This window comes from Ornithodoros turicata, unplaced genomic scaffold (genome assembly GCF_037126465.1).
Source record: "Ornithodoros turicata isolate Travis unplaced genomic scaffold, ASM3712646v1 Chromosome65, whole genome shotgun sequence".
NCBI classification, from domain to species: domain Eukaryota; kingdom Metazoa; phylum Arthropoda; class Arachnida; order Ixodida; family Argasidae; genus Ornithodoros; species Ornithodoros turicata.
The window spans coordinates 773442-793863 of NW_026999387.1; the positions used below are offsets into that span (position 1 = coordinate 773442).

Here is a 20422-nt window from a genome sequence, read left to right on the forward strand (position 1 = left end):
ACAAATGACTGACTATCTGCTCCTCTCTCCTGAGGTGGACGAAGAGGAAGCGGAAAGGGTTGTCTCAGAATTAAAAAAGGTTATTTCCTGGGATCGCGAAGGTTGTGTCTCTCTGTCGGGCAAGCCCATCAGGCACTCCTTCGTTTAGGAACTCATCAATTATTTGTTGCAACGTAAGACTGGAAAGAAACCTTCCTGGTTCCCCAAAGTCTCGAAACTATTGCGCCTGATTTCTCTGCCCAAACCTCGCGAGCCTCAGCAGCAGCAGCAGCACCAGCAGCAATCCTCCATTGCGTGGACGACTTATCGAGGGATATGAGAAACCAGAGGGTGGTTTGGGAGGAGTGGACAGCTATAGAAAAGCGCATCATATGAGCAAAAACAAGGCTCTCGCCATTCTCAGAAAGCTGGACGCCTACACGCTACACCATCCGGTGAGAACAAAGTTTAATAGGAGACGCATCATCGTGCTCATGATCAACGAACTGTCGCAAATGGATCTCGCCGACTTTTCGAAATACAAGAGGTTCAACGGTGGCTACCGCAACATTCTCGTGGCGATCGATTCCTTCTCCTGCTTTCTGTGCACCCTCCCGCTAAAGACGAAACGCCCCGCCGAAATGAAAAGGGCCATGGTAAGACTTTTTCGGGGAGGTAACACGCCAACACGCATCTTTTGCGACAGAGGAGGGGAATTCTACAACAAGATCGTCAAGGAGTACCTGGCATGAAAGAAGGTCCACATGTATTCCACCTGCTCTCCTGTAATCGAGGCATCGCAGGCAGAACGGGTCATACGCACTTTACGCGACAGAATATTCCGCTATTTTAGGGTAACCGGAAAATATCACTTCGTTTCCGTGCTTCCCAAGGGTATGCGCGACTACAACAACACCAGACACCAATGCCCGAGACACCAATGAGCCTTGGCCAGTAAGTGCTGAGAAAGAAGAAAGTGAACGGTCAGAGCTTCTCCTTGGTTCACTGGTTCGTTTACGACAGAAAATACGACACTTGGGTTCCGAGAAGCGACGTGGTCAAGATTGGGAAATGACGTCAGACATCTACATCCACCTCCCCTTGAACGCCAGCATGGATAAGTATCCGTCGAATAAGCCTTCATGGTAGCTTTCGACAGCCCACTTCAGCTCTATCGCTATAAAGTCGGTCTGATGGATCTCAGCATAAGCAATGATTTTTTAAATATCAGATATCAAAGGCAAGATGCGAAAATCGCGAAAAAAACACCTCGAATCTCGAGACAGATAACGGAAAAGCCTTTTCGGAATGTAACGTTTATTTCACGTACAATAAATCGCGATACGACTTCGCCTTACCCGTAGACCCTCGAATTGGACCCTCGGGCTCCCTCAGGCGCTCGACACTTCGCTGGCATCACACTGCACCTGTCGCTTGCGGCGGCGTCACTTTGAATTCGCAAACCATGTCCCTACGTAACACACTCAACAAGTATTTCCAGATGCACAAGCAGGACGCCTCGCTAGAATCCGCGGATAACGTCTACTCTCTGAAAACGCCGAAGGGGTTGCACGTACGGGAACCCTTTGTCAGGCTGCTACAGCTCACACCTGTCGAGGGACATGGAGAAACTCTACGCGTCTCTCTCCCTGTAGCGCGCCATTTTTCTTTCACGATCAAGACGAAAATCGCTCGATCTTTGCAAGTACAGCTCGAAGCAGTGGGTCGATCCTTCAAGGTGGAACGAGATCGATTTTCTCAACATTCCTCACGATTCGGAAGTGGGTTACGTCTATGTGGTAGACTTGTCATGTCCCGAAGAACTACACGCGCTCACCAGGGATTTTCCCCTAGCACGCGAGCACAGGTGCGTGGATGAGAACGAACTGTCCCCCTACCAGCAGCACTTGAAACACGCGTTGGCGCTAAACGCCCCTCCCACAAAGAAACTCTTGCTGACGTGCTGCGACAAGGAACGCTACGTCGTTCATTATACATTGCTCTCACTGTACGTGAGGCCGGGCATGAAAATAAAACGTGTTCACAACATCATCTCTTTCCACCAAGACAACTTTTTGCGAACCTTCGTGCAGAGAAACGTCGCGTTGAGGAATGCAGCGACCACAAAATTCGAGGGACTTCTGTGAAAAACCATGTCAAACAGTACATTCGGTACGTCGATACAAACTGTGAGACGCATGAAAAGGTACGGTATAGCCTACGACAAACAAAGCGCATTCCGAAAAGCTAGCTCTGTCGACAGTCAGCATTTTCCCATTCTGAGTGACAAGTGCATCTTGTACGAGATGAAACAGCATCGCATCAAATGGACGCACTCCCTTTACGTGGGCTTTGCCATTTTAGAGATATCCAAAGTCCGAATGTACAGCTTCATGTATGAGTCGCTCTTTTGTCGCTTGACGTGTCCAGTGCAATTGATCTATAGCGATACGGACAGCATAATTTTTTATCTCACGTGTGAAAGCCTGGAAGAGCAGCTGATGAAGATTGAGAATGAGTTAGATCTGTCTTCCTATCCGACGGACCACCCGTTTTTCAACAACGAGCACGCGAACCAGATGGGATACTTCAAAGACGAGATGGGAGGTGGTGCCATTCAGGAAGTCGTAGCCATCTGAGCTAAAATGTACAGCATTCTCTTGGGTGGGACACACAAACAGATCGCGAGAGCGAAAGGAGTTCAGAAAGACGTGGTGAGGAAACACTTATTGCATGAAGTGTACCAAGATTTTCTGTTCAATGAAAAGACAGTCGCTCAGAAGCAGTGCACCATCTAGAGTATAAAGCAAATAATGTACACCATTTCGAGACTCAAAAAGAGCTTGGTCCCCTACGACGACAAGCGCTATCTTGTGGATGCCGTACACTCCTTCCCTTATGGAAGCTGCGAATACGGTAAGCTTTCCTGGTGTTTTGATGTGTATCGCATTACGATAGTACTCCCTCTTTGTGCAGCATCGGAAAACCCGGAAGAGAGCCAGAGAGGCATCGTCGTCAGGGATTGAGTGACCGTGGAACAAAGAGCAAGTCTTTCGTGCACGCGCATATAATCGAGAATAAAAGTTCTAGTCGAGACATGCTTTCTCTCTCGCAGACAGGAGAAGCACGGGTCATCGTGGCAGTGTGGTAGCGGAATGGGTGTATGAAAAGAATGACCATTCCACCATCGTGCTGGTGCCGTGACCCGCACAATGACAACACTGCGATGAAGATTTCCCACACCATTTCTGTCCAGGCAAGTCAGGGAGGGTGTTGGCATCTAGACCAACTCAAGATACGTCTTTGTATGTATTCAATAGAGATGTGTTCATGAAAAAACACAGAGTCTAGTCAAAGTTATTCAGACTCTTTAATGCGTTGCATTTCGATAACCAAACGGTATTTCAATAAATCAGTGACAAAGTACAATGTAGACTGCTTGCAAATGTCGCTGCTTCCGCAGGGCATACCTAATATGAGCAATGGCACGAGCGAGAAGGTCCACGATGTCTGCAGAGATGTAGTTGAATTCAGCGTTGGTCGAGCTCACAAATTCGCTCATCAGACCCAGGGGTCCTTCCGGCACCGTTATACAGACGTACTTGTAACGGGTGTAGATCCAACGCACCATCTTCTGCAGCGGCCCGGGAGAGATCCCTCCTATATTGCCAAAGTCTACCATGTCTATCACGTAGCGAAAAGCAGTGATGACGACCTCGTTGCCGGGACTCTCCTTGTTGAAACATTCATTCTCCACTTCTTCCCACCAAGCGTGGGTACAGGGACAATTTTGTAAGCGTGGTAGCTGAACATTTTCACGTATTGATGATGCAAGCATAGTGCGTGCTGCCTTTATACAGCGTTTTCAAATAAACACACGCAATGAAACGAGTGCGAAACCGAAACAGAGAAGCCACCCCTGTCCGCTAGGAGCGCGCGCGCGCGCAGTGGAGGGAGCAGAGAGCGAAACCAAAGCGAGGAGCGCCCGTGATAAGATGACCGCTGGATGCTGGTGGCGCAGAGCGCGCTAGGAGCGCGCGCATGCGTAGCGGCCGCGGCGAGGCGCTCCACTCACTTGCGCTGTCTCGGGAGGCTCGTGGCTGGCTCTCGTGGAGTGAGGATGTGCAGACAGTCGCTCTGTCATCTCAGCAGTGCGTCAGTTGATCTTTGACTGCCGTCGGGATCAGATGCACCGTCGCCATGGGGAAAAAGGTGAGTGATTTGCCGTACGCGATGGTACCGCGCTCGTGTTAAGCCTTTTCTCGCATGTTTCTCACAACGGATATGCCTTCTTCCCCGTGCACGCATGTTTAGACTTGTTTAGCAGCGATTCGTAGCGTACCAAGCCTGTTGACGCACGTTTAGTGTTGTGAGCCTATCATTTTGTGCTTGTCGTCTTGTGTTAGCTGTTGAATTTCGTAGCGTTGTGTGGTGACGCTGAGGTTACGCCTAATCGGTCGCCCCTAAGCCTTTTCCTCGATGTGTACTCTTTTCTCCATGCTGTTTAGCAGTACCAGTTAGGCCTTTTCCACACGCTCTGGCATGCCTTGACTTGTGAGCAGTGCTGCAATTTTACCTGCTGCTAGTATCTTGTTCTCTGTGTTTCTCGCATAGAGCTATGATGGTGGCTCCATCTGGTGCGATGCCTTGCAACTAGGTAGCCAATTGTCGTCGATCTTTGCAACTACCAGCCGTCAACAAGCAACATGGCAGTCGCTGCTCACTCGTGTGTTCCGGAGCGGTTTCTTCACCACGGTATCATTGATTTCCAAATAAATTGTTTCTCTCCACTCTATTTCTATCTATTTTTTTTCTTTTTTATGGACACGGGTTCCCGCCAACACACAGCTGGTCTGGACACGAGTTAGATACTCCCCAATTAATGTGATGACTCCCTGGAGGGTGCTGATTAATGTGGGGGGTCCCAGTTAACTCTAATTGCTAATTAAATCGTGTTTAGACCAAGTTGTGTGTTGGCGGCAGTCTGTGTCCAGTCATTACTACTACCGCACCTCCCCACCTGGATCCGCCACTGTGGAGCGGCAAGCATGGGTCCGCACAGCTCGAGTGACATTCCTGATTTTATTCTCTCACACTTTTCTGAGTCACCCATCCATTCAAACATGTGTTGTGGCCGTTCGAAACGCATATGAAAAACCAACTTAACTTACCAACAATGGAGTTTGGATGCAGTTTGATCGTTTTGATAATTGTTGTAGCAGGTACTCTTTGCACTGTCTAATAATCCTTGTGGGCAAACGGTACCTGAAAGCAAAATATAAGGTTTTCTTTTTTCGATGTTCTTGGCGCCTGGAAACTGCCCAATGTATGTGGAATGGTTTAACAACAGAGGAACAGCAATGCGCTGTCTTGAAAAGTAGCCGAATTAGAAATATCTAGTTTATTTATGTATTTACCAATTGTGTGGCTCCAAGGGCCTTCTAACACAGACAATGGTACAACAAAACAAAAAGGAAATCAATAGCACGGGAATACAGTTGTACAACAGTGACATATATTAACAGCACTAATTTAAAAAAAAACGAACAACAGTTTTATATAATGTATGATTTACAACTGAGACGTATCGGTGAAGGTAAACGATTCGATAGTCTAATGGCACGTGGAAAGGAGTTTCTATGGGAAAATGGGCGATTTGAATTTGTGAGCAGCAACAACGAGCTGTGTCAGTAAATTCATTTCTGCCTATACCCCATGATCCAGTACCCAGCAAAACCTGAACGAAAGGTCTGATCATTCTATTGGTCAGACATTGGGCTCTCAGAACGAGAAAGTTTCTCTGGGTTCGTAAATTGCATATTGCTTTCAGGTATGTATGAGAGTCAATGTAAATAACCGTAGAGTTAAAGCTGTGTGTTCAATATGTAATTTAATGCTATGACCTTCTCATAGACTTCAGCACTGAAGATTGACATGATACCTGGTAAGTGATGTGATCGTAGACATCTCAGTTACCATCGCACATCTCACTCACTGTGTTCTTGAACCATCTGCGTAACATGCTAACGGTTCGCTGAATCACTGACTTAACGGCGGAAACTTCTGTTATAGCACAATTTGAGCTTCGTGCTTAAAGTATTTTGACATATTAAATGACATGCCATATCTAACACTGCCATCACGTCCACTGGATCAATTCTATTTCTCTGCAGAATTCTGGTTATAATGCAGAGAACTCCACACGTGCCCACCCAACACACTGGAACTCTCTTTTATAGTCTGGAAAGGAGTCCCATTGATCATCCCATCGGTTTTAGGTGTAAGGATTGAAACACCACAAGGTGGACGTGTTGCATCTAAACAATCTTCATTGAACAGGTTTCATCGTCGGAGGTAGTGTATTTGGAATTCAGGTAAGTTATTGTAACGCAAAAGAGACTCCAGCATACCTGTCTAAGATATCATTTATATCATCAAGATTCGTCAAGAGGCCTCGACAATTACACTGAATGATCGACATAGGGCAACAAAAAAGAATGGAAGTGTGTAATACGAGTGTGCTTTATAGAGGAGAGTGTGCAGCTCAGAGACAATCTTATTTTTTTTCGCGGGCATTATTGGCTGCCTCGGAGTTTTTTTTCCGGGTAACCACCAGTTCCTTAGCTGATATTATCAGGGGGTGAGTCACTTCCCAATAGATCATAGTTGGGCTTTCTTTTTGACTGAATGCTCGTGTTTGTGAATGGGCATTGCGAGCTCGCATTTCATCGCACCCTATCGAGCTCACGTCCACGGATGGTTATGGCGAAAGTGGCGTCTGTGAGGAGGACGCCACTCAAGGGGTTGGCGGAACTACAGGCACTTCAGCAGAAGAAGCCGGCGTTTGTGGAAGGGGTGAGTGTTCTGTGCTTCCTGTTATGCTGTCTGTCTGTACGAAGAGTGATCACCTGCGCAGTTGACGCAGTGATGTGGTCCTCCTCAAGCAGCACACAATATTGGGCCCATGGTGGCTTGTCAACGGCGATACGGGTCCAATACGGAACCTGTTTCGCCAAGATTTCCCCAATAGTGGCTCAAACTGGGCAATATGTGCCTCATATTGCCCAGTTTGAGCCACTATTGGGAAAATCCTGGCAATATGGGCCCCATATTGCCCGTGTAAACCCCATATTCGCTGAAAATGCAGAAAATGGTACGTTTTGGCGTTGCAAGAATGCCCAAGCAGCACGACAAGATTGGACGTTGATGCGTGTGAAATGCCCAATTGAATACGTCGTTACATCCAACAACTTCCCACAGATCATGGACATTGTTCGAAACAGTAAACATACGAAACACTAAACATACTAGAACTCGACAACTCAACTTTCCACTTTCTGAAAGAATCTTGCTTCTTGCTACCTTGCTTCGCGATGCCAATGCCAATCGGTCGAACCGACTGAGAGTAAGCATGGCCGTTTCAGCGAAATCACGCGTCATACAACTACTGCGCATGCGCGACAGTCGGATCCGACGCTTCGTACGGGCTAAAATGTCGCTGGTTCCTCTAATGATAACGGAATTGCGGCTAGGTCAAGTAAAAAAACACAATGTTTGGTAGAAAGGGATGGCTCTTCTGTAAAGTTAGGTGCTTTCAAGTTACTGCAAGCAGTGTGAGTAGCAGAGGCGTATGTCCGTCACCGTTACGAAAGTGTTTCGCTCCTTCGTACTCCCTGAGTTTGTTGGAACTTTTTGGTTCATAGACTATTGTGATACCAACCAAGGCTCCTGAGGGACAGTTGGCAGTTCCGTGGGATTGCCTGCACTAGTTAATCCTGCTCTTCGTTTTTAGGGCGAGAGCAGTACTATTTTTTAAATGTGCTGCGGGCAAGCTTTAGCTTGTCCCATCCTACATTTCATAACACGATTGCATGTGTCCTTTAGCAAGGCAGGTGTCGCGCCTGTTCTTCGCTTTGGGGCGATGCAGTGTTGTTGTAATTGTATGCAACGTGGATCAATGAGACTTTCAGATATGAAAAAGCAAAAAGAAGAGAGAAGTAATATCAGAAGAGAGAGAAGTAATATTAAACAGATAATGTTTTATTATTACACGGACTCCCCGTGAGGATTATCACAGAAATATTGGCAATATTGGCGAAAAATGGGCCTGCCAATATGCACTCCCCATATGGGTCCAATATTAGCATCCCTTATTGGACCAATATTGGCAGTGTTGGCAGCCAATATGGATCCAATATTGGAGTGCTGCTTGGGTCCACACTCTTTGAAATCATGGCCCTGCTTGGTGCACATAGCACAGCATGCAGATCCTCTACAAGCATCGGATGGGTGGACGAAGCCATAGCACTTAAAACACCTGAGGGAGTTTGGCAAATAGGGGTTGGGCAAATATAGATCGGTAGAGATATAGCCTACTTTCAGTTTATCTGGAAAAGTGGGGCTATTTAAAGTGAGAACGGTGCCTCTATTGGTGACAATCATGACTTTTGCATATTTTAATTATTCTGACATCAATGACTCAATGATCTTTTAGGTTCTCCAAAATTTCCTCAACAGAGATTTTGATGATTTCTGAAAGAGCTGTTACCACGCAAACGATGAAGGGAGGCAGGGATGTTTCTACACATTAGTTCTATGGTTTCGATGTTTCGATTCTATGGTTTCGATGTGGTCGCTGTCACTCCCTCATGTACATTTGATCAATATGTCCCTGAATGATGTTTGTTAATTTCGGTAATGTCTGACGAAAGATATGACACTGCCTTCTGGAGAAAGAACGACGACATCCTTCTAGAGGTGTGTGACCACTGCACAGTATCAGATATTCCTGTGAAAGAGATTGTTATTCATGGCTGTTGGGACAGCCGGTCCCAACACGTTTATTGTGTCTGATCAAAGCATAAGAAGTTTTTCCCATTTCAGGTTTACGTAATGAGTCTTCCGATTGGTCACCCACACTTCATAGTCGCACAGGGAGAAGCTGCCAGAGTTATGATAACCCCGACATGAAAAACACCAGAATTATTCTGGTGCTTTGTGGTGTTCCTGGACTTTTGTGGTGTTGATAATGTGCACATCAAAACTGTCTGGTGCGATACGAGACGATTCTGGTGATGTCACGTTCTCCTGATGTGCACACTTACTGGCATGCTATGTTTGATGTCCACATCAGAGTGGCCTGCTGTGACACCAGAATGCTTCTGGAGCCCTCTTGTATTCGTGGTGTACGAACCAGAGTGACATAGTATTTTAATCTAACCGTTAGCGCCGCAATACCAAGCTCACGTGAAGGTCGACCTGGCGTGTCAGACGCCGCATATTAGAGCACTAACAAGATAACATCACACCTGCTCTCTTTACAAGTGCGATGTTGTGTGGTGAGTGTGCTAAATGTGGCATGATCGAGCTCACCAACACGTGATGTCGAGCTTCATGCGATTTCTTAGCTGGGCCTGAACTCACGCCATATCAGAAGATTGCCATCGTGAGTTTAAGGACCCAGAATGCCAAGCTATGCCAGATATACAGGCCATAAGGATGATGGTCCCATTGAAAGAAACAGACTGACCAACCAAACCCCACCGCCACCGTTCAAGGCTCCTACCCTTCGCCTCACAATTTCTCGGCACGGTCGGATAACACCTTGGGAGTAGGGGGCTAGAGTCCGCGCTGGCTCCACTCAACAAGAATCAGCGAACACCAATTGCCTGCTGAACAGGGCTAAAGTAACATGTATATCTCATTACACAGTCTATGCCCCTTTTATACCACGTGTAAGGCACAGATCACCGATGAAAAGGCTCCTATCCTCGCTGATGGTATAGTAGGGACTTGTGTTATGCGTATAGTTTCAGTATTTTATGAACCTTGACTTACAGGACGTCTTGTACCACATAACTTTTTATAGAGACAACATCATCAGAGTTAAACAGAGTTAGTTAATAAATACAGACGCCAATAGCAGCATCTTAATGAGAATGGTGAGTGACTGATGGCAGCACGTTATCTGTACGACATCAACAAATTTAGGCAACATCTCTCGCAAGGTAGCCTCACCAGTGAAGGCGGCGCCACAATTGGCGAAACCGCAGTATACCACATCACTATCCGTTACCCAACCTATGCTATAGGTACCCTTCCTTGAGATAATGGCCCAATGGCCAATGAATCAAATGCTTTATTGATCGCAGGCCTATACTACTACGAGCTGTAGTGCTGCCTGGAACGTGTTTGGTAGAAACTTTCCCACATATTTTTTACGCGTGGCGTAATGTGCGCGCACTTTTTCACTGTGGTTCACACCCATGCTTGGTGACTGTGCCAACATATTTGACGTGAAACATCCTTCGAATCAGACCGACACAGGATAAAAGCTTATCAAAATGAACACGTCTATATAGTCTCGTCTTTGTAAGTCCGGAATTCCGTGACACCGGAGATGCAAGACTGTTGTCGTTCAATTGGATATATAGTCAACTCAGTCGCACGACCATGAGATCACGTCGCAGTAGTACCTGTCTCTTTGTTTAGTGATTGTGGAGATCAATCACCTTAAGTGAGAATGAACTATGGGCAATAGGGACAAGTGGACCTTAGACGATATTTCTTTGCAAAATACTTAAAATACTTAAATGTCAGCCGCAGCCCGAAGAGCGAGCCTCAAACAGAGATGCTGCATATCATTCGAAAGAGAAGCCATGGGCTCTACATCGTATTGAAATGTCCAGCGCCGAGGAAGCGAGACCGTTTCCGGTATGTCTCGAAGTTGAGGGGACGTGCGCGGAACACGCCGCCGCATCCAGCTGTATGGATGGACACCTACATATTGACATTCACTTTCGCTTTCACGTCATTTCACGTTAAACCAACAGCCGTGCACCCAGACACCGTCCCCACCCAATTTATACCCTCTTCTTCACAATGCGGAGTTGTGTCGAGACGTAAATTAGAAAAGTATTACCAACTTCCTGCTGGGAGTCATTGTTGCTATGAAAAGTCGGTTTTTGTTAAATTTTCTTGCGAGCTAGATTAGGAAGTCAAACCTGTGAAATACGTTTCAAGACCATAGTTCACATACCACTGCGGTATAAATTCTGGTCTCCCACAGGCATAAAAAAGATTTCACCTTTTGTGGAGGTGTACCAAAGACTGCACAAGTTACAGCACAGGCGATTCACACCCTGAGAGGTATAAATATTTCTAACGGCGTCGACAAAGTGCATCAAATGCCAGCACAGCCTCTAAAATTTCTGAGTACCGCTGAGCACGAATACCCCATATCCAATGTACCGGTCAAAATGTACATTGTATACTGTATTCAAAATGTATACTCATGTAGAGCATACAAGATAAGGAGTGTCAAGACGATGTACCTACCTTATTTGAGTACCTGATGCATACATATACCAGCTGTAAACCCTATGATCTGTTAGCTATAAGTGCTGTACCTTCGGAGTGGCATACTCTACAGGTACGGTACCTTCAGTGAGGTACCTTACAAGGTTTCGTGCATGCCACTACTGTCCCATGCGTATGATGCCCACTAACGGATAAGATCCACAAAAAAATGAATAACAGCAAAATGAGCGTACACGAAGAACATGCATTGTTCAGATGTGTCCTGTTCGCTCCCAGCCTCGTCTTTGTACTTTTCTTTTCTTTTTCTGCGTGTGACCCACAAGCTCACGGGGGTGGGCAACGTCACCACTACCGCTATTGGGGAAAGTGGGTCCTGGGCCGACTTCGAAGGGAACTCTCCGACATATATGTCACAGCGTCTGAGGGACAACCCACGAAAAACCGGGACAGCACAACTGACACCGGGATTAGAACCCCAGTACCTCACTGCCTGGGCGCCACAGGACCACCATACCCAAAGTTGACCAATCGCCGCCGACAGAAACGGCACTGGCGTAGCGCGTACGTAGATACGTACGTTGTCCTTGTTTTGGTTCACTTGCATAGCAAACGTTTGTCAATCTATATAACAAGGTTCGTTCGCTTCTTGGCTGTTTCATAAGGACGATGGATTTCAGTAATGGACGTTTCCCAGAAAACATGCAATGACTTCGTTGAATAATGAAGTTAACATTTTTCGTCCAGTACTTGCATACACTGCCCTACGGGTATCCGCCTGACCGCATAAGTCGCCTACGAAGATGACATCAGTGCTGCTCTCAACGCTTTCCAATAAAATATGTATCGAATAAAACACACCTTGTACATATCAAACAATTCTACTCTTAAAAGGAAATAAAAAACTACTATTGAGAAAGTTCGAGAAAGTACACCATTTGGTTGCAACTATCATAAGTGTAGAGCCGTTGTTTCTCTGTGTTTTTTCGCATGTGCCTTGTTGGCTTTTACGTATACTGACGCATTCAGTTTGTGCAGCATGATCTGACCCAGCAGGGAAGCGTTGCACCTTCCTCCTACATCACGCCTCCCCCCACAGGGAAGCGTCATCTTCTGTTTGGCCTTCTTGTGTCGCTTCTCCAAACACGAGCTGCAACGTTAATCAGGCCCTGCCGATAAGCGTTGCGTGTCGAAGGAGTAATCTCACTCACAAATTTCATGCCACGCCCTCAATTCCCTGCGCTAACGATACGGTTCTTTGAATTTGGTCATTTGTCAGGGCCATCATGTTGAATATATAAATAATTGTGCGATAATGCTGGTCACACTACCACCTTAGTTGCGATCACCATTACAAATTAATTGAGCATTAAAATATATAAAAAATGTAGCAATCCTTAAAACGACAACGGAAGACAGCATAGGCTATAACCAGTTAGAACACTCCGCCTGCGATATGGTGACCTTTGCCACCGACGTCATCAGAGCTACTGTTCCCCGAACACATGTAGGATGCATTATGCGCCAGCGCTCTTCTGTGGTTATACTCACACATCGAGTTTGATGCTGCACATTTGTATCTCATTTCACTCTGCATCTTTGCAACATAATTTTGAAGAAGTTGTTCACCACAACCTTTTGGTTTTAATTGGCCTGGAACACAATTCTTCTTGTAGTCCAACATGCTGCAAAAGATAGCAGACAGATATCTGTTACATGACCCGGACCTTCTCGTGGCTAATAAATTCTACTATTACTATTCGCACTAATTACAAACCAGCTCCGGATTGTAAGACAGACAACACGTGACATTGAAGCACAACCCTGCAGGGAATACAAGACGTGATCACATGAATTCTTCCCGCAATTTTAATTAGATTCAATGAGAAACTGGACTGCCAATTCGTCCAACGTGTGCAGGACGACTATTATCATTGACTGAATTGGACGTTTGCAGTGAAGCTGCCTTCCCGAAACTGGGTTCCGCTGCGTTGTGTGGCGAAGACCGCATCCACGGAATAACGAACCGAATGATGAATTGGTTTAATGGATGCCAATGGGAAAGGCTGATTTGCAATTGATTTAATGAGATCCAACATTTTATGTATCACAGACTCCGCCAATACAAGGAATGAGCAGTCAGTTGGAAGAATTGTTCTAAGGGGTATCAATGAGAAACTGTTTTCCAATTGATTTAACGAGATCAACCATGCTGCTGGGCATGTTGGTAATACAATAAGTGAGACGCCACTTGTTGGAGGAATGGGCGTAATTGTGACCGACAGTACATGCTCATTCTAAAATTAAGTAATGATATGATTAGGAAGAACGCTGTACGTACGTGCAGAAAATGAACTAATTCGAGGAACTGGTCCTTATTCGGACAAATGAAATTCCAGAATACGCATTGTATCGAAAAATATGTCACTTAAGGAAATGAAAATTGAATGGAAATCTGTAATTAAAATTATTCCTAACAAATCAAATAGCTGTTGCCCAATGTCGCGGAGGCTGGCCGCTGGCGCCTAGGCCAAGGAGGGCGCGTTGTAACAAGTTTCAACGCCGCACCCACATAGTGATCCGTCCGCCTTGAAAATCGTTGAATTTTTTTGAATATTTCCACAAAAGTACATGTGCCGTGATAACTCTGTATTACTGCTGTTATTTGAAACTATTGTTTTTGCATTCTGTGCAACATTCAACAGGGCTTAAGAGGAAGCGTTTGTGCAAGTCCCCCCCCTCCCCCGCCGTATTATTCATCAGTCTGTTACCAAACGTCGAAGCGTGAGAACGTGCGTGATGGATGTCAAGCAATTGGCGCTTTTGGGGATTTCATTTTCAGGATTTTTTCCGTTTTAAGGTATATGTAGTCGATGTGTCAGACATTTTCGTTTTTTTTACGTTGTTACCATTGCTTTTAACTTCTGCTCGCAGGCGAATATGAGGCTTGAGAGAACACAGCCAGATGTGCGTTAAGATCGGTATGAACGGCGCTGTGTGCAACGGTATGTAATGTGTTTTTGTGCATACTTCATACTGACATGCCCTGTAAACGCGCAGTTGTTTGTTGTATATCCCATTCAAGTAGTTGGTTATATTTAAAATAAAGAAATACATATAGGATGCATGTATGAGCGTGTGCGATTCCTGCGATGGAAATAAAATGGATGCTGCAAGAGGGCTGATGCGAGCGACTCGGGTTGGATGAAACGTAGACATGGTGTTGAAGGACGACAGGACGCTAGGCGGACAACCGCTTTGTCTGCTTCGGTGTGCTGCATATTGCGAGTTAATGCACACACTTCCGTCTATACCCGGTGTGTGCCTCATATGGTCGTAGAGTTGCATTGTTGCAAATGCAACCGTGCGACCTGCCGGTTTTGGAAGTTTTTTAAGTCTGGAATCGTTTTGGAAGACGCGAGGAGACATTGCACCCAGGATTGTATTGTCCAACCACCTGTAACTGAGCAACTTTAGGAATTGCATTCGTAAAAACAATGAAAATTAAATGCAAAGGGAACGCATGCCATAACAGATTCCGCGCAGAATATGCGGCCGCCTCAAAAAGCCGCATCCCATGGAGCTTGCCTAACTCCAGCGCTATCCATGGGCGCTGCGATCGAGAAAAAGCGACTATTCATCCACCCATCCACAAGGCATGAGGAGACTAGCGGATTCTTTCGTCTCCGCAGACGCAACCGTAATGTATCAGCTGGACCCGACAGCTAGGGCGCTTGTGAAATGACGCGAAGTTATCGCGTTAATGTTTTCTCCAAACCAAAGCCCACAGCGCGTTGTCCTCTCTAGCAGTACACCGTAATTCATTGGAGTGCTGCCAGTGGCTTATGAGGAACCGAGGCAGCTTGAAGTATCATTATCGACAGGTGTCTGAACCTAAAACAACAAAGTATTTGCCCTGCACGGGGGGGTGTCAAGCATTCTGCAGAGGTTTCTGCTCCTACATTTGGCCCATATAAGCAAACCATTCAGCAAAATTTAAGATTGTTCACGCATTTTCTTATTTCTCATGATGCCGCAGTAAAACCGCCGGACGCACACGACGAAGAGCTTACCAGCACAGTCGTTTGTCGTATGCCGGGACATCAAGCAGGCCCCTAGAAATGATTCCCGTGTTCCTGTTCGTATTTCCTCAAGCACACATCTTCCGCATCTGATATTGCTTTTTGATTGCACGCCAAGCCTGAAAACGAACAGTGTGATATATTTTGGGGTACTCATAATACAAAGCATGAGTCCGCCTTTGATAACTTGCCTATGGAGATATCCCCTGTTCCCAGCATCACTTGTTCCACATAGATATATCAGTGTAAAACCCGGTGGCGGATCAAACCCTTTATATTTTACTGCCCTCGTTAATTGCCTCAGCCTTATCCACAGCGCCACCGAAACGTTAACGAGAAAAATCACGCAATAAGATGACGTTGCATCACTTTGCTGCACCATTCGGCGTCCTGCGGAGGTTAGAGTTAGGCGGACGGCGCTAGTTTTTGGGGCAGTCTCCCCACGGCTGTGACACATTGCGACATCGCTTCCGTTGAACGCACCGTTGACATCGTGCAACTCTCACCGAACTTGCCAGTCGGGGGGCATCCGTGCACATTGTATTCGCCGGGCGGTCATGAAAGTGCCGGTAAGTATACCCTCCGAGCATGTTTACGAAATATTAACCATGCTGCCAGCACAAACAGCTCTCGTGGTCGCCTCAGAGGAAGGAAACGAAGCTCTGTACATCTACACCGGTAAAGTCACCTTTCAGTGATTGTGTTGTTACGTATGTTGCACTCGTGTTAGTTTTCCTCCCTGTCAAACTTTTCCTTCTTTCATACTTAACTGTCGACAGTCCGTCCTGCAGCCACACAGGACAACGACAGAGAACCGCCAACCAGCAATACCGCCAGCCCCTCACAGATAGGTACTAAACGCCGTTTATAGGACCATTTTTTAACGCGCTTATCGCTCGTGTGCAGGATTTGAAGCAGTTTTTTTTCCCTGTGGTAGACAAAAGGTCTAAGCCTGGCAGATGCATTGGCAAAACATAATTGAAATACAAGTGGTCTTTTCGGGGAAATGGACGCGTAAAATTCCGTGTTTTTTCTTTAATTATGTCTAAACGTTTGCCTGTTTCAGCGGATACGTGTAGGATACACACGCATGGTGGATAAAATATAATATTAATGATAAAATGAAAGAGCATTAAAATATGGAAACAAATGATACTAAATGTAGCAGTGGGGACACCTACAACCACGAAATCAACGCGTCCGAATTTGGAACAAAATTCGCCACTAGAGAGCATATTCGCCACTTTCTATATCACAGGAGCATTCGACCTGCGCAACCAAAATTTGCGATTGTCCTGCTGGCCTGACGCATACTAAAGGATGCATACTAAAAGAACGCAAGAATTTTCTTCTAAAACTGGAGAGATACCGCTTCCAAAGACGGCAAAAAGTGAAACACTCGATTCGAGGTCGGATTTTTCTCGATTTTATGGCATAAAAGCTATTCGGGTAGAAACCGTTCGAATACTGGTTTATCATCAAGTATGATGAACTTCTAAATAAAAATAAAAATCTGGAGGTCCAAGGGACCTGCCTGCATGACCTGACGTGAAATCGGCCTGGGGGAACACTCATCTAAAATAGTTTCGGGAACGAAATTCGAACGAAATTTACGAATCATTCGTAGCAGCAGGGCGTTCATTTTGACCGCTTTCAAGACAACGACCTTGTCAGATCGTATCTATGCGACATAATTCATGTCTCAATAACAAATTAGAAACAGAGGCATATTAACACGATAAAAATGACAGCGCTTGTATGTAGACGATTGTGGACATGTGAACGAAGAGTGTCACCAATCTATCGAGTAACTGCAGAAATCCTTGAATGTCTGCGGCTGGTTTTCTTCACAAACCTGGGCCAGAGAGACTAATGCATAACATAGATGCCTCTTATTGGGATCTCGAATATGTGGAAAAACCACCTACGAGCCTTTCATTTTACATGCAGGATATTTTGGCCTTTAACGGATGTGTCGTTAATATCTTGGCCATCCTAACTGTATAATAAGCGTTGATAACTGTGCTGTTTATTAAGATATGTTGTTTATGAGGTACTGTGGCGATATTATGTACACTGCAGCCCACTAGAGTGAGAATGGACGGGCATCAGACCCACATTGGTTTTAACCATGGTAATCCTTGTCCCTCAACTTCAAATGAAGCAATCCTTGTATGTTCAAGTGACTCATCCACTACAGTGTCCTACCGGTTCATCAGTAATTGTGTTCCTGGTGAGCACTGTTACGTGCTGTAATTTGTCGAATCGCAAGGCAACAGCATGTTTAGGTAGCTTTTTCAGCTTAATGTGTGTTGCTGTTGTATCTAATTTGCCATCTGGGCAATGCATTTTCGATACAAGCATATCAAATGGAACACTGTTATTCTGCATTGCACATGTGTCCACCAAGATCACCTGCAAGAACCGCACGGGCATGTTGTAAAATGCAACAACCTGCCTCCTCCAGAAATACACCAGCAGGCCTCATACATGCCAAAAGTATCGGTGCTGTACATGATCTTTGTGTGCCTTGGGTCAATAAAGGTATACCGAATTTGCTTTCCACACAGCTGAGTGAAGTGTGGTGATTGGAGGCATAGCGTTTATTTGAAATAGCGTATGCTGACTGAAGCCAATAGAAGGCTCAGCGCATAACACTGGGGACGTGACAGGAGACGTGGCGCATAGAGCACGTGACGTATAACGTGGAGGATTATATAAGCCGTGGCGGTTAACCCCTGTGGCGGGATATATCCGGTCATGAAGTAAGAGTTATAAATCTGCAAAATAACGGCGCTTATTTATCCGCCATCGTGTTTAGCGGCGCGGCGCTGAAGCTGCTTAACACAGTTTTTTTTTCACTGTTCTCACGTCTATAATATTTATGCACGTGCAAAAGAGGAATATGAAATGAAATAAAAGTGAAACTTAACTGAGTTAGTCCTTTGTGGAGGAATGCAAGACAGCACAATTGGTCCCAGTCATCATACGAATTTATCCTCTATTTTAAACTTCCGTAAACGATAACACAATTTATAACATAAATTGCTTATAGTAAAGTATTATTTATAAAGGAATAATTGCCCAATTTGCGGTGTAAAATGAGAACTGAAACCACGCCACTCTCGTGCGCAAAACCTGCGACGGTGTTGACACGTCAGTAGGGTTACGTGTTTTTTAATATCGAATAAGCTGATTGAACTAAAGGCTGTATCTGTTGACCTAATAATGCCGCTTTCCGGCCCAGCTCCATGGCATTGTGGGTACATGTGACTGGGAGGTGAACCGGGTTCGAATCCGAATGCCGGCTGGTCCTGTCAGGGTGTTTTCGGCGTGTTTTCCTCAGTCGCTTTAAGACATATGTCGCCACAGTTCCCTGTGAAGTCCGCAAAGGGCGCTCGATCCCCACAGTGATGTTCCCGCCTGAATGTGACTACGATAAGCATCCCATACCACCACTACCACCACCAGATAAGGTGAACGTCATATCGTCTCTTCGCTCGAGAAGTGCGTAGTTCCGGTGTCTGCTGATTACGTATCAATATGTGGCGATTTCAACCTCAAAGTAGTGCTTGTTTCAGCTTTTTTGATAAGACAAGGGTCAATAAATAATGATTGCCGTTGATTACCGCTGTCTCGCATTTTCTCGGAAACAGTCATACCGTACCATATTGACTTCCAGGTAATTCGGACGTCCATAGTTACAAGTACTTTTCCTCTGAGTGTCCCGTCTGGCTGCAAAAATGGCATTGCTGCTCCAGTTTCTTTTGGTTTTATCTTAGAGCGCCCTGTGGATTGTTTAAGTTATTTATCTATTATTGGTATAGTTACTAGATTAAAATGCGTGTAACAGGTCTTCCAGCGCACGCATTGCGCGACGGGCCTCAACATGCCTGTGCCAGTCGTCTATTATGCTCGAACATGATGGAAAAATAATTGTGACGTAAAGCTCGGAATTATTATATTATTAGTTTCAAGTGTGTGGTCATTGGCATCGACGGCCTTAGATCGTGATAATGCTTGAGGTGCAGTGCCTCTTTTCTTCTTTTTTTCGTTGTTGGGATTATGCCTGTGTCCTTTACCTCCCCTGCTTTTCACAATTGTATTCAATTGAAAGGATTGCAGCTCTTCTTGATTTTAGGTTTCTTTACGATACTTTATGATGAAACATCTTTTCTTTTCTTTTTCTGCATATCCCTGTGTGCTAGTGGTAAACCTCCGGTCATGTCTTTCCGGCCCTCCTCGATTTCAGCTACTGTCACAAGTTCATTGAATTCAAAGAAAATCGCGCAATTTTCTTCCAGTCACTCAGAAATGTACGGCTGTATCATTGCACTTGCAACGTTTTGCGAATTGCGTGGCACTATATGACGTGACAGGCAACAAAGTGAACGGCACGGCTGGTTCTAGTTAGATAAGCGAGTAGAAAGTTACCTTCTGCCTTGATTATGCGCACCTGTATGCAGCTTGATTATGTACAGGGCGCTATTTCATTGCTTAGACTTTTGCAACAAGAAAAAGAAAAACTGAGAGAAACAGCGATGATATCTTGCACACATGGTACTTGGTTCTTGGTCCTACATTTTTGGGCAAAACGCGAGTTGTTTCGTCTTCAAACGAACACTTACTTTGAAACAGAAATCGGTAAAACAGCTTTATTTTAGGATGATAAATGGGGAGTATCATCGCGAGGGGCGATACTCTACGTCATTAATGGTGGTGATGTGCGGAACGAAGAAATCGCTAAAGCTTGCTATGCAAATGAGTCGAAACAAAATCCCCAAACCTCTTGAGCACAAAAAGAGCGACGCTTACTCCACGTCAAAGGACCACGTGGTTTCGAGCAATGAGGCTCATCGCAGTACAGGCTGTTCAGATAGATCGGCCCCGTTTCTGGCCCATATAAGCTACCAACAGCCAAGGCCTTGTCGTTTCGGCACTCGAGAACTGCGTATACTTCTAATTTCGAGTCATTTGCACAGAAGACACTTGTCTTGTTGTTCTTTTTTTTCCCTCATATTCTTATGTGTTTACTGAGGGCTTTG

General features: G+C 45.4%; 1 protein-coding gene across 1 annotated transcript in view; it reads right to left on the minus strand.

Moving 5' to 3' along the window:
* The window catches only part of LOC135374467 (uncharacterized), a 102154-nt gene extending 89225 nt beyond the window's left edge, over positions 1-12929 (minus strand). Inside the window, exons 1-2 of the mRNA XM_064607423.1 lie at positions 12847-12929; positions 5151-5244 (exon numbers count right to left, since the gene is read on the minus strand). Coding sequence (XP_064463493.1) covers positions 5151-5244; positions 12847-12892 — 140 coding nt within the window. The 5' untranslated portion in view covers positions 12893-12929. The remainder of the gene's footprint in view (positions 1-5150; positions 5245-12846) is intronic.
* Between the last annotated feature and the right edge of the window lie 7493 nt (positions 12930-20422).